The 14,536-nt window shown below is 35.7% G+C and overlaps 1 protein-coding gene across 1 annotated transcript; it reads left to right on the top strand.

The window, feature by feature from the left end:
* Positions 1 to 9,114: 9,114 nt before the first annotated feature.
* On the top strand, positions 9,115 to 10,287 carry LOC127094495 (uncharacterized). Its single transcript, XM_051033322.1, has 2 exons — positions 9,115 to 9,290; positions 9,405 to 10,287. The coding sequence occupies exons 1-2, from the start codon at positions 9,115 to 9,117 to the stop codon at positions 10,285 to 10,287; spliced, it is 1,059 nt and encodes a 352-aa protein (XP_050889279.1).
* Positions 10,288 to 14,536: the final 4,249 nt, after the last annotated feature.

Below are 14,536 nucleotides of genomic sequence, written 5' to 3'. Positions count from 1 at the left end.
AAGTGGTCTCAAAGACTTACGTCTCTCACCAATGATGATATTACTTGGTATTCTTCTGTTTATGACGACGTTGAGATTATTGATAGTTATGGGGAGTTCTCTAATGTGCCTCTTCTTGGTACACAAGGAAGAATTAACTATAATTCAACTTTGGCAAGACGTCAACTTGGGTTCACTATGAAGGACAAACCTAATAACACTTTATTATAATATTTATTCTTTCAAGAAGGGAAAGACACGCAGGGGTTGAAAGCTAGGATAGTGCAGGCTTGGCACAACGTTCATAGGAAGAGAAAATGTGAGCTTAGATTGAGGACTTTTTCAGCTTTAAAGCCTTACAATAGTTGGGTGAAGAAGAGAGAAAAGTAATTCAAGATGTTGTAGCGGTAAATTCATGACCCCCTAGCTATGGATAAACTTGACATCAATAAAACCAGAGTCGCCACCGCACTTTTATTGTTTCCAAAGGAAAAGGGAAAAAGTACGAACAACACCCAAAAATAAGAAGTTTTCAAATCAAAACTAATAAAATGTTAGAGATTACAGGTAAGGGGTTTGGTTACACAAAGGGAAGGTATTAACATCCAAAGTGTCCTAGGTACTCCTAGGGAGCCCTTTTCTTGTGTGCAAGTGTTTTAGTTGAAAATGATGTTTGTTAAAAAAGAATGAGGAGGTGAGAAAAGAATTAATTAATTATATTTTTGTGTTTGACAAAACCTCCGGTCTTATGCCTACGGACCAACATAAAAATGAGGGATCAAAATCACGTAGTTCGTGGTAAAGATTTCAAAGAAGTTGGTTAATTGATTTTAATCAAAAAGTTTAAAATAAAAGGCACAAAAGGTCAAAGATTTGAATGAGATTGTTAGTTCCTTTCTTATTTAGAAATTAAAGTCAATATGATTAAGTTCATTCACAAGCTTGATTTAAGAAAAAAAGTTTTCAAAATTCAATGGCGTAAGGCCAAAGTTTCTAGTCATTAAAACATGTCTAAGTTTGAAATCACAAGCAAATAAGGGTTTTGAAAATAAGGAGAGATTTGAAATTAAAGAAGTGGGAGGAGATGAAGGGACTATCTGTAGGGGTAAATTCATGACCATCAAGCTATGGATAAACTTGACGTCAGTGAAACCACAGTCGCCACCGTGTTTTTATTGTTTCCAAAGGAAGAGGGAGAAAGTACGAACAAAACCCAAAGATAAGAAGTTTTAAAATCAAAACTAATAAAACGCCAAAGATTACAGGTAAGGGGGTGGGTTACACAAATGGAAGGTGTTAACACTCAAAGTGTCCTAGGTACTCCTAAGGAGCCCTTTTTGTGTGCATGTGTTTTTGGTATAAATGATGGTAGATGAAATATAGAGTGAAGGGATCAGAAAAGAATTTATTGATTATATTTTTGTGTTTTACAAGACCTTTGGTCTTATGCCTACATACCAACATAAAAATGAGGGATTAAAACCCTGTAGTTCGTGGTAAAAATTTCAAAGGAGTTAGTAAATTGATTTTAACAAAGGTTTAAAAGAAAAGGCACAAAAGGCCAAATAATTTAATGGGGTTGTTAGTTCTTTTTTCCTTTTTGAAATTAAAGTTAATATAGTTAAGTTTATTTACAAGTTTTATTTAAGAAAATGTTTGAAAATTCAATGGCATAAGGCCAAAGTTTCTAATCATTAAAACATGTCTAAGTTTGAAATCACAAAAAAAAAGTTTTTGGAAAAAGGGAGAGATTTGAAATTTAAGAAGTGGGAGGAGATGAAGATACTACCCTAGACAAAAATTAAAAGTTAAGGGTTGAAAAGATCTAATCAATGGGATGCAATCTAATAGACAAAAATGTCATATAGAAACCCATTTTCCTTTGGACTTTAGCAAGCAACAAGCAATATGCAATATCCAAGCATCATATGAAGACCGAGGCATCAAATAAATATAACCATACTATCCAAGCAAGAATTCCAATAGCTAGCAGTCTTCAACATCTTCAAATGTATCAGATGAAGTATTCCTTGATCAACTCAGAATAATCATCAGACATAGACAAAAATAATAATATAACAATAAGCACAGAGACAAAGTAGTAGATGAATCCAAGGCATCCAATGTCTTGCATCAGATGGAGGCACAAGCAGAGATAGTTCAGTCTTAAATGTTGGCATTGACCAAGTCCTTCAGCATAGGGAATGTTGCCTAATTCTAAGTCCAAAAGTTTAGATCAAATCCCAACTGTCCAACCAGATGTTTTTTTAGGGGTTTTGTTATTATTAGGTGTTTTAAGGTCCTAAGACCACAACTAAAACAAAGACAAACAAACAATATATACAATCACAAGGTATCGCTCAAATGAGCAAAGTGAAAAGGACTTGAAACATAAACAAGTTGCATGAAATGTAAAATGGCAATGAATGATAGAGGTACTAAAATTTAAATTGCATAAAGCAAATGACTTGAAAATAAAAGAACATTAATTAATAAGTTAGTCAATTGTTAGCCAAATGTTAGTGATGAGTTTTAATTGATTAAATCATTCTTTGGAGAACACTTAATCATTCATTCACAAGTATGATCCTTGAACCAAGACATCATCCATGAGAAGGACTCCAACTTGGATAAATCAATAATTATGCCACTATCTCTCATGAATGGGAAAAAGGTCAAGTTTCCACACAATGCCATGAAGAATGGGAGACTTACAATCTCACTTACTAGAATGCTATGCCTTATGGGACAAATTTATCTCTATGTTAAGCAATCGGAATTAGACTTATGTAGAAGTCACAATTATCGAAGGATGCGTAATAAAAATATAGGTGTTAATGCATGTTAGAGATTTGGTACGGAAAAAAAAACTCCTAAAGCATACCACACATTAAAAAAAGGGGGGAAAGACCTATCTCAGTCAGACTTGTGTTGATTCGTATGGCATAAGGTCATTGATTTATCAACTAGCATTTAGACATTAGAGAAATCATTACTCAAATGAAGGAATGGGGAAGAATAGTGATGAAGATGAAGATGGAAGGGGAAATAGAAACACAAATTGATCATGAGAGGAATTTCATCTAGTAAATACCATCCAATCATTTTGGGAGATGAAATGTACATTTCATCAATGCCCTAAATCTAATGGTATTGATTAAACAAAATTCAAATCAACCATGACCAAGGCCCAAACAGAAAGTCAAACATCACAAGACCATAAAAATGTCTCAACATAATTTTTAAACATTTAACCAATTAAAAATCAAATTAAAAGTGAATTAAAATGCATTATTAAATGGACAAAACCTCAAATCCCTTCAAACCACCAAATAAATGGTCAAGGTATTTATCCTAGGTCAAAGGATCTTAGACAAAAAATTTCATGATTTTTGGAAAGTCAAAAGTATTTTAATATAATTAAAAATATGCACAAAAACATTTAATTCATGAAAAATATCAAAATTAATCCAAAATATAATTTTAATTCAAAATATGAAAGAGAAAAATATTTAAAGATTTTTGGTGAAAGTCCCATATTTTTTTTTGATTAAAAATGAAACTATTATGAATTAAACAAAATAAAGGGACTAAATGAAAAATCAGAAATAAAATAGAAAATAGAAAAAACGAGGGCCATCAGATCTCCCTCATTAATTGAGGTGGCATATCTGATGCCCAAGCGCGTATCATCCACCATAGTCCACAGTCAACACGCATGTACGATTGGTAATTAGAAGGAACGATCAATCTTAGAACGTGGACATCATATCAAATGGTTGGAACCTTGCCAACACATCACTAGAGCCCTAACTCCGGTTGTCTTCTCCGGTGAACCTCACCAGACTGTTCCACACTCAACCAAAGAGAAAATGAAAAACAAGGACACTATTTCAAAGGAAAAATGCTCAAGAGCTCGAATATGGCCTCAATTTCTTCCAATTCCAAGTATATTGAAAAATACATAGATTTGAAATTTGAGGTGCATGATCTGAGTTGCTTCGATTTGACCTCAAAGCAACTCAATCTTGTTGCCTACATTGGTAGGACTTTATTCAATCAAATGTTAATCAAAATAGTTGAGAATTGGGGGAGAATCAAAAAAAAGAAAATTGAGAAAATCCTCCTTCTATTTGGCAGTGATGAAGCTCGATTTGGATCTCAATTGGCTTGGCTTGCTTCTGATTGCTTGCAGGGAGTGAAATAGAGGCTCAAATGGTTGTACTCTTGGAGTTTCAACTTCAAAACAGAAGTGAGATTGAAACTCGTTTTTCAAATGAAAACCTTCAATATTATCGTTTAATGGAGGTGAGTGTCATACCCTAATTTTCAACCCTAAGATGCCACCATCATTTCTATCATTTGAATGACATCTAACATCTATGCACTACTAACCTATTGAAAATACAAAAAGATTTTCTACTTTGTTTGTCTTAAGTTAGGGTTTTCCACCAAGAGCTTTCAAAGATTGATCAATCAAGACTTGGCATGAGTTTTAATATTTCAAAATCCTCATCCTTCCCAAGTAATCAAGTGACTTCCATCAATAAGAATCAATTTCAAGATCATTCCATCTCAAATTTATCAAGGCCAGAGTTCATCTAATACCCTCATTTAGGGTTTTGACCCAAAGTCAACTGGTTGACTTTTTAGCCAAGGCATGATCCCAAAGCTTGAAGTATGGTTCAATTACTTCAAATACATCATAAGTGATTCATTCACATCATCCAATATGCCTAAGAGATCCCATTCATTAAAGATTTCAAGAATTGAATTCATCTGATACAAAGTCAACTAAGGCAAAGTCAAAGTTTGACTTTCGACATTTTTGGTCAACCATGGACTTCTCAACTCAAATATAATTAAAATATGGTTGGTTGATGCATTTTATCAAGAGTAAACAAGAAATTTGAGGTTACTTGCAAAAAGGGCAAGATTTGGTTTTGTAAAATTTTCTAAGTTATGAAAAAATACACGTTCAAGTACCCATCTTTCCAAGGCCATAACTTGTGATCCAGGCCACCATTTTCTTTGCTCCAATGATCATATTAAAGGTCTTACTTTATACTTAAACTTTGTCCTTGATGATTAATTTCCAAAGAATTCAAGGATTTCAAATTATGAAGCCATGAAGTTGGTACCATGAACTTAAAACACTTCGAAAAACTTTCAACCAAATATGCCTTCAAAAAGTGGCTTACTTGATCTTAACTTTTCAGTATGATACACATTGATTCAAGGAAAACTCCCATCATGAAAGTTGTATAGAATTGTATTATCTTTCCAAAAAGTCCAATATCATGAAATTATCATATTTGAGCTAGGAGTTTCGAAGAGTTGAAGTTGGGTATCCAAATCTGAATTTTTGGGTCATTTTCATGACAAATTCATCATGTAACCTTGAGCCAAAGCTACAAGATCTTGCTTTAAAGACTATCTTGCTTATAAATCTCACCTTAATCAGAAGATTAAACAAACCTTTGATGCATTACACAAGGGATTGAGCCATTGACCAAGTCTTGATGCCATATTTGGAAGTTTTTGCAAAAAGCTTCATATCCATTTTGATAAAGGCCAACTTTTCCAACCACACTTGCATTGAGCTTCTAACTTGTTTCTTCTGATCACACTTAACCTTTAAACTAGAAGAAACATCCTATTAGTACCTCTAAACTCCTCCTTTCACTCCACCTTTTCATCACGATCCATTATGATTTTTTGTGCAAAATGAAACCAAGTCACCAAACTAGCATTCCAATTGAACCAAGATTAATTTCTGCAAGTTACATGAACCATATGGAGCTTCTATAAATAGAGAGACAAGCCTCATAAATCAATACACCAGAATTGGCATAAAAATCCATTTTAGCAAATTCTCCAAACCTCAAACTTCCAAATTCCATTGTGCTTGTGTTTTCTCCAAACCAACACTTCAAACAACTTCTAAACATCCATTAGAAGTTGTCCAAACACTTGAACAACTTCTGTAACAGCCCTACCATCATCCTCTGAATCACATTCACATATCTTGCAACTTGATTTGGAAAGGAAGAACCAAGCACTCTCAGCTCAAGCCAGGCATTTAAACACCTTCCTAGAGGTTTAAGGAAGCTGTTCAGATCATAAAATCACATCTGGAACACCCCTACTTCAAAAGACGATTTTCATTTTTGAGGTATGTATTCATTTATTAAATTTATGATTTAAGGCACCAATTTGCATCATTCTTGTTATCATTACACTTGCCAAGATGTCAGGAACAAAACCCTTATGATCATTGGTCTTAATCGGTGATGTTTTGAATTTAATTTGAAATTCAATTTTTCAGGTTCATATGCATTTTATTTTATTTATGGATATTTATGAACAATAAATGAAATTGGTGAAAACCTTTAGATTCCTTATGAAATTCTATGCAATTTTGGTCTTTACAACTTTTGATTTTGTTAAGAATTGAGGGAGTTAGAGTTTTAACAGTAAGTCAAAATGGTGTAAACTATGGACTATGGGATGAATGAGGAAGATAAAGTTTGGAGTCATTTTTAAAATTTTAAAAGTCACTTTAATATATATTTTTATTGATGTAACTAAATACATGAATTGACATTGCGCCCCAGTGGTAAAACACTGGTTTGTTGAGTTATTGGGTGTGGGTTCAAATCTGAGTATTGTAATGATTTTTTTTTTGTTTTTCACTTGTTAAATGTTCATTTTTCTTCATAACTTCAAATATCCATAACTTCTTGATCCCTTAACATTTTTGACCCATTCTTTTTGCCATGTGTTCATGAGAATGTCTATTTTATGATGACACCAAAAAATCCCAAAAAAATATTATTTATTTCACCACTTTTGATTGATAGAAAAACATGTGTTTTAAGTGTTTCTTTAAGGCTCCTAATTGATTCTTTTGTCTTATGTCTTATTTGTTCTTGTTGGAAGTTTGTATGATTAAAGCATACTCTTTTAAATATTTATTTTTATCCTTAACATGTTTGAACTTGATTGTCTTCATATAGTTTAATTGATTCACCTTAAAAACATGCTTGAATGAATAGTTAGGAGGTGATTAGGTTTCCACTTAAGTTTGATCTTATCATGAACTTTGATTCAAATCTAATGTTTATTTTGTTAAGACTTATAATGTGATGCATGTTTTACCTAAATTGATTCATGTTATGTTTACCATGTCCCAATGAATGCTTTCACCATGTCAAATATGATTTTGTCTTCACCATCAATATGTGGTATCTTGTGATGTTATGTGAAACTTCGTCGTTGTCTTGTTTATGTTGATCTCAATGCCTAAAAACCATGATTAGTATTGTCATCCATACCTCACCCACCTTGTGGTTGTCATTGTACTTAGCCATATTTTGTACCCTAATGTTAATGCAGGTTCAATCTTGTTATTGTTTATATCCAAGGGAAAAGAATCATGACATTATTGTCATTTTGCATGTGTGTGTTCATCTATATTCTATACAACCTTTTATTCCCCTTAATCCAAAAACTTCTAGATAAAATCTTAGGTTCCCCTCAATTTAAACCTTAGGATTCTATCTCTCTCTCCTTCTTATAACCACTTTCATAATAAACTTTGACTTAGGTCATTGTTTCTCCTTTTATTTCTTAATCAAATGCTTCAAAACACTTAAGCATATTCAAATATCTTTTCCTAAGACCTAAAAAACACAAACTTAACTCAAACCCTTTTGCCACTTTGGCTTTTCCATGTTTAAAACCTTTTCATAAAAGTATTAGACGTGAGTAATCCCTAGTTGAGATTTAAATCTCCTACCCCATAACATTGTTAAGATTGATATTGATTCTTTTCCACTTGGAAGAGATATGTGGCATACTTGTTGATTATATATCCAAGTGAGACCCCTTCTTTCAATTTGATGCAAAGATCTATCATCCACATGTTTGTGGTGGTTTAAATGTGAGTTTTCTCCTTAAGATGACAATTTGTCTCTTTCTCATAAAATCAACCCCAACAAATCCCTTCTTACTTTTGAACCCGAACTATGAGGTTTTGATCCTTCACGGGTACATAGGCATAAGACTCAATGTCTTTCCAAATCATCAAACAATAAAAAATGTTCTTTTTCTCATCTCCCCAATCAAATAGCAAACAATTTTAAACCAAACACATATATCCAAAAGGTTCATGTAGATTACTACAGATGATTAGGGTGCTAATACCTTCCCTTTTCATAACACAACCCCGTACCTTTTGAATCTCCCCCCATTTTGCTTAGCCTAAGTTTAATCTTCTAGCTTTGCATATACATATTGGGTTTATTTTTTAATATTTTCCCATTCCCTTGTATAAATTAAAGTTAGGTGGTGATATTTTGATTCATGAGTCAAGTCTAATCAATAACTTGGTCTCCGATTCTTCACCGCGACAGAAATGGCGATTTCACTGGGGAGTGGAATATTAAGTGGGTGATACCTAACTTGTTTATATGTGTTTATTATTATTTCTTGCTATGTTTTCTTGGGTTTCATTATGAAGATCTATAAGTGGTGAGGAAATCCTTACCCGGATTAGAAAATACATATAAGATAGGATGGTGGTATAATCAAAGTTGCATGTCTAGAGTAATCCTAAGCATGATTAACATATGATATAACCCTGCTCAGTTGAGACCCCTTTGATGGTAATATTTGTTGTTACGAGTAAATCATAGTGGCATTATTATCTTCGATTTGGGAGTCTAAGAAACTGAGGACCTTTAGAACCCTTTCAACCCCTCTAAGCCTTTTTAGGATGTAGTGAGGAGATTATTCAGGTGTAGGATTTGAAGTAATTGTTACGCGATGCTACACTCGGACGAGTTTCTCTTCAGAATATTATTGGTCTACGAGCAAGTCGTTAAACTGATGATATCCGAAAGATGGATCTATGACTCTGGGGACCACTTTAGAACCTTATTCTACATGTACAAAATAAACATATTAGTTCATACATTATGGGATGGTTAGACCCTTGGCTCCATGCTTAATGTCAAAACCCTAAACTCATATTTGTGAACTATTCATTCATGCACTCATGCATCCATAAAAACCTTTTGCATAAAAACTAAGAAACTCAATAGTTTTCTTTTGCAAATATCGATAGGTAAAATGGAACTTAGAAGGAGGAATACAAAGAAATACACTTTCAAATGTCCTGACTTAACAGAGCTGGAGAAGCTTGGTTCTATGATAGTTAGTCCAGAGGATTTTAGAGCTCGGTATGGAAGACTTATGGGTATCTTGAAGACCAAGGTTGAAGATGGAGTTTTCAACACACTGGTACAGTTTTATGATCCACTCTACCATTGCTTCATATTTCCAGACTACTAGCTTATGCCTACTCTAGCAGAATACTCTTATTGGTTTGGTTTTCCAATCTCTGACAAATTACCATTCAGGGGTTCAGAGAAGACCCCTACATCAGCAGCTATTGTAGAAGCACTTCACCTAGAAACGTCTGTTGTGAAGGACAACTTCACTAAAAAAGGAGGGATTCTAGGTCTAACCTCTAGATTCTTGTTGGAGAAAGCCTTTATCTTTGTAGAAGCAGATAGTAGAGATGCCTTTGAAGCCATTTTTTCTCTACTCATTTATGGAATTGTACTCTTCCCAAACATTGATGACTTCGTGGATGTTAATGCTATACGAATCTTCTTAATTGATAACCCAGTACCCACATTACTTGGAGATACCTACCATTCTATCCATCACAAGACTAAGAAAGGTGGTGGAACCATTCTTTGTTGTGAACCTCTCCTATATAAGTGGTTTATTTCTCACTTGCCCAGATCTAGGCTCTTTAGGGAGAATCCGCAGAAGCTCAGATGGTCTCAGAGGTTCATGTACATTGATCAAGGGAGTATACATTGGTATGACCCCTCCTATGATGTTGGAGTAATTATTAACAGTTGTGGTGAATTACGTAATGTTCCTCTCCTTGGTGTACATGGGGGAATTAACTACAACCCTATCCTTGCCAGACCCCAATTAGGATATCCTATGGTGGATAAACCCGATAACCTTCTGTTGTCAGGTTTCTTTTACCTCAATGAAGAAGAGAGTTCCGGTCTGAAGGACAGAATCATACATGCTTGGCGCAACATTCACAGGAAAGGAAAAGACCAGTTAGGAAGAAAGAATTATGTTGCTTTTGAGCCATACACCCAATGGGTTTGTGCTAAAGCCAGTGAGTTTAAGATGCCATATACTCTTGAGAAACCTTTATTCCCTTTTGCTGTAACATCATCGTCCGCCATTCCTATTGAGAAGAGGATAGGTTGAAATTGGAAAGAGACACTTGGGAAGGCATGTATCATGTCTTGAATGATAAGAAGATGAAGATGGAGCAACAACTAAAGGAGAAGGATGATTTGATTGAGATCTTGGAACAACAAGTTATGAAGAAACATGAGGAACAAGAAGGTTTACTTCTCTCTAAAGTCCATCTATTTCATGAGTACTACAGCGTACCTCCCACCTCAGGTGTTTGGAAGGGAATCGTCGACAAGCTTATGATCGAGAATGCTCAGCTAAAGAGGCAGAAAAGGAAGCATCAGGACCTTCTACATATGAGATTCCTTAGGACTCATAGACTTAGCTGTTTTCCTTTTGTATTGTTTAGGATCGTTGAAATTGTATTTCACCCTATGTAATCCCTCAATTGTTTAATAAAAAGAGGTTTTTATTCACCTTATACCAAATTTTGTCTCTATAATATTTGCAATAAATTATTGAGTTTCTTAAGAATTAAAACACATATTTTGAATATGCATATCATGCAAGCATAAGTTCCTGCATTTCAAGAAACTTACACGTGTCTTCTCCCTCCAATAGTCAAACTGAATCACCAATACAATACTCGAGCCAGTCGCCGGAGAAGGATGAGTCAACTTGAACAAGAAAACCAAGAGCTCAGGGAGGAAGTAATCACCTTGAAAGACAGTTTGGAAAGGCTTACTGCTATGATGGACACTTTGGTGGCTGCTCAGAATCAGTCATCGAACAATTCTAAGGATCAATTGCAACGAACATCAATCTCTAAGAACGTCTCGACGCCCATTTCAGTGGCGGCCGTCAACGATCAACAATATCACATGCCACCTGGTTTCCCTTAGGGCATGCCTCACGGTTATATGCCAACAGGATACCGCCCTCAAAACATTGAAGCTTCAGTAGTGACTGTTGTGATGTCTGTACCTCCTCCTGTGGTGCATACAACTCCTTATAATGAAGAAAACATTTTTCACGCTGCTCCAAGCGAAGTTGTGGGAGTAGATGAAAGTTTAGAGGGATTTCAAGATCAGTTCTTAGAAATGCAAAGGGAAATCAACGCTCTTCGAGGTAAGGACCTTTTTGGCAAGACCGCTTCCAAACTCTGCTTGGTTCCTAATGTTCAAATTCGGCCTAAATTCAAAGTACCAGACTTCGAGAAATACAAAGGAAATTCATGTCCTCAAAGTCATTTGGTTATGTATGCTAGGAAGATGTCCACTCAGACTGACAACCATCAACTTCTGATCCACTACTTTCAAGACAGTTTAATTGGTGTCGCTCTTAAGTAGTACATGGGCTTGGACGGTGCAAAGATTTGTACATTTAACGACCTTGGTGAAGCTTTTGTTCGTCAATACAAATATAATATAGATATGGCTCTGGACAGAGATCAACTCCGGGCCATGTCTCAGAAAGACAAAGAGAGTTTCAAGGAATATGCTCAAAGGTGGCATGAAATTGCTGCACAAATTTTCCCTCCACTTGAAGAGAAAGAGATGACTAAAATATTTTTGAAAACTCTGAGTTCATTCTACTATGACCGCATGATCGCCAATGCACCCAATGATTTCACCGAGATGGTAAACATGGGCATGTGACTTGAGGAAGCAGTCCGAGAGAGACGCTTGACTAAGGAAGCCAGCTTTTCTAGTCATGTTAAGAAATTCGCCAATAATTTCTCCAAAAAGAAAGAATCAGATGTTAGTGTCGTTTCATATGGAAGACCAATAATTTCGCCAATTTTGTGCTTACCATCAAGGGGCACTAGGACATAGCATTGAAAATTGCTTTGGTCTAAAGTTAGATGTTCAGAGGCTCATCAAGAGTGGTATCCTTTCATTTAAGGACGTAAACCCCAATGTTCAAGTTAATCCTCTACCGCATCATGGTTCAGCCTCAGTTAACATGGTATATGGTTTCCCGGGCAATTTCCGGATCTATGATGTACGATTATTGGGAAAGAAACACGCCAGATATAGCAAGAATGGTTTTGTGCCTCCACATAACTATGCCTCTTGTAGGATTTGTTCTATGAACTCTCAAGGATGCCTAACTGTTGTAACAGATATCCAGGATCAAATGGACCAAGGTTACATTGAAGCATACCGAGACAGAGATTATAATCAAGTCAATATGGTCAATAGTAACAATGAAGTGAATGTCATAGTTCCTCAGTTCAACGAATCTGAGCCTATACAGATTACTTATAACAGTCGAAAGACTTTTATGACTCCTCTGGTCATTAACTTACCGGGGCCAGTTCCCTACCGATCTGATAAAGTCGTTCCTTACAAGTACAATGCTACAATGACTGAGAATGGAAAGGATGTTCCTCTACCCTCCATTGTTAACGTCGTTGATGTAAGCAGAGTCACAAGGAGTGGACGTATATTTGCAAAAAGGACCGAGGATGTCACAGCAGGAAAGCAGGCTCATGTTGAGGTCCCTTTTGAACTGGTTGGCTAATCTGATAACATGAATTTGAAAAGTGAATACAATGTGGTGGAATAATTTGTGTTATCTTTGTTAATGAACTCTGAGGCTCACTATGAAGCTTCGTTGAAAGTCTTAGGACAAGCCTATGTAGACCGTGATGTGACGGTTGGACAATTTGATGGTATCGTCGCTAACATCATGGCCTGCAACAACTTGAGTTTCAGTAATGAAGAGCTCCCCGAAGAAGGAAGAAATCATAACATGGCACTAAATATCTCAATCAACTGTATGAATGACTCTTTGTCAAGTGTGTTAGTGGATACAGGCTCGTCTCTCAATGTCATGCCGAAGTCGACACTTTCCAGACTTTCTTTTCAAGGTGCTCCTATGAGGAGTAACGAGATTATTGTCAAAGCTTTTGATGGTTCCAGAAAAACAATCATTGGGGAAGTTAACCTTCCTATGACCATCAGACCTCATACTTTCCAGATAACATTCCAGGTGATGGACATAGAAGTTGCGTATAGTTGTTTATTGGGTCGGCCTTGGATCCATGATGCTGGGGCAGTCACTTCCACTCTGCATCAGAAGCTTAAATTTGTGAAGAACGGGAAGCTAGTGACAGTCTGTGGGGAGAAACCACCGGTTGTGAGTCACTTATCATCTTTCTCTTATCTTGAACCTAAAGAAGTTGTTGGAACTCAATTCCAAGCCCTTTCTTTGATTGACAAAGATGTCAATAGAGGAGTAGCAATCTCTTCATTCAAGGATGCACAACGGCTAGTAAATGATGGTATAACCGATGGTTGGGGAACAATTTTGGATTTCCCAAAAAACAAACACCGAGAGGGTTTAGGCTTTTCTCCTACTTCCAAAAAGATTGCAGAAGGAAGTAGATCTGTTCGTTCAATCAAAGAAACTTTCCATAGTGGAGGGTTCATCAATCCCACTTTGCCAGAAGTTAGTGTCGTCACTGAGGATAATGATTCAACATGGGAACCCTACTGCGACGATCCTGAATATGATCTTGAGGCGGAAGATGCATATGTGCCTTTCTACTTTCCTCTTCATAAAGAACTTAAATACATCCCGGGGTCAGAAGACGAAGCAACTGAAGCCAATGCCATTGTGGAAGACAATCCTAAAGATGTTACGGTCGACTCCGTATCTCGCGGAGTAATTCACCAAAACTGGACCTCTGTTGATGTTCCTGTTGTTGTTCACATTTCAAAGTAATAATTTGTTGTTTGTTTTCTTTTCAAAAAAAATCCTTTCGTTATGCCTAAGGCGAAAGTGACAATGTTTGGGCTTATGTTTTAAGAATTAAATCAATGAAAATGTTATTTAATTCCATATTATCGTTTTTATTGTTTTGCTATTTTTTCTGGAAAAATGGTAATCTAAAAAAAACAAAAACAAATAAACACTTCCAGATAGCTGGACATGACTTCACACTTTTATCAGTTTCTAAAACAAGCATAAAATCACATGTGTAGATTAATTCATGACATATCCATTAAAACTACTAACCATATGCCCTCTTGCAACTTTGAATTCCCTGTGTATGAAGCGGAAGAAGAAGAAGAAGAAAACATTCCAGATGAAATCTCTAGACTGCTCGAAAATGAAGAAAATACCATTCAGCATTCAAAAAGCCAATGGAAGTAATCAACTTGGGGGTCTGAAGAGGATAGAAAAGAAGTCAAAGTTGAGGCACTGCTCGTGCCAGAGGTCAAAGAGAGGATGATAGAGCTTCTCCGAGAATATACTGATGTGTTTGCTTGGTCATACCAAGACATGCCAGGGTTGGACACCGATATTG

The sequence above is a fragment of the Lathyrus oleraceus genome, chromosome 6 (assembly GCF_024323335.1).
Source record: "Lathyrus oleraceus cultivar Zhongwan6 chromosome 6, CAAS_Psat_ZW6_1.0, whole genome shotgun sequence".
In the NCBI taxonomy this organism is placed as follows: domain Eukaryota; kingdom Viridiplantae; phylum Streptophyta; class Magnoliopsida; order Fabales; family Fabaceae; genus Lathyrus; species Lathyrus oleraceus.
Note: the sequence above shows the minus strand (reverse complement) of the source record. Positions and strands in the feature narration are given on the sequence as shown.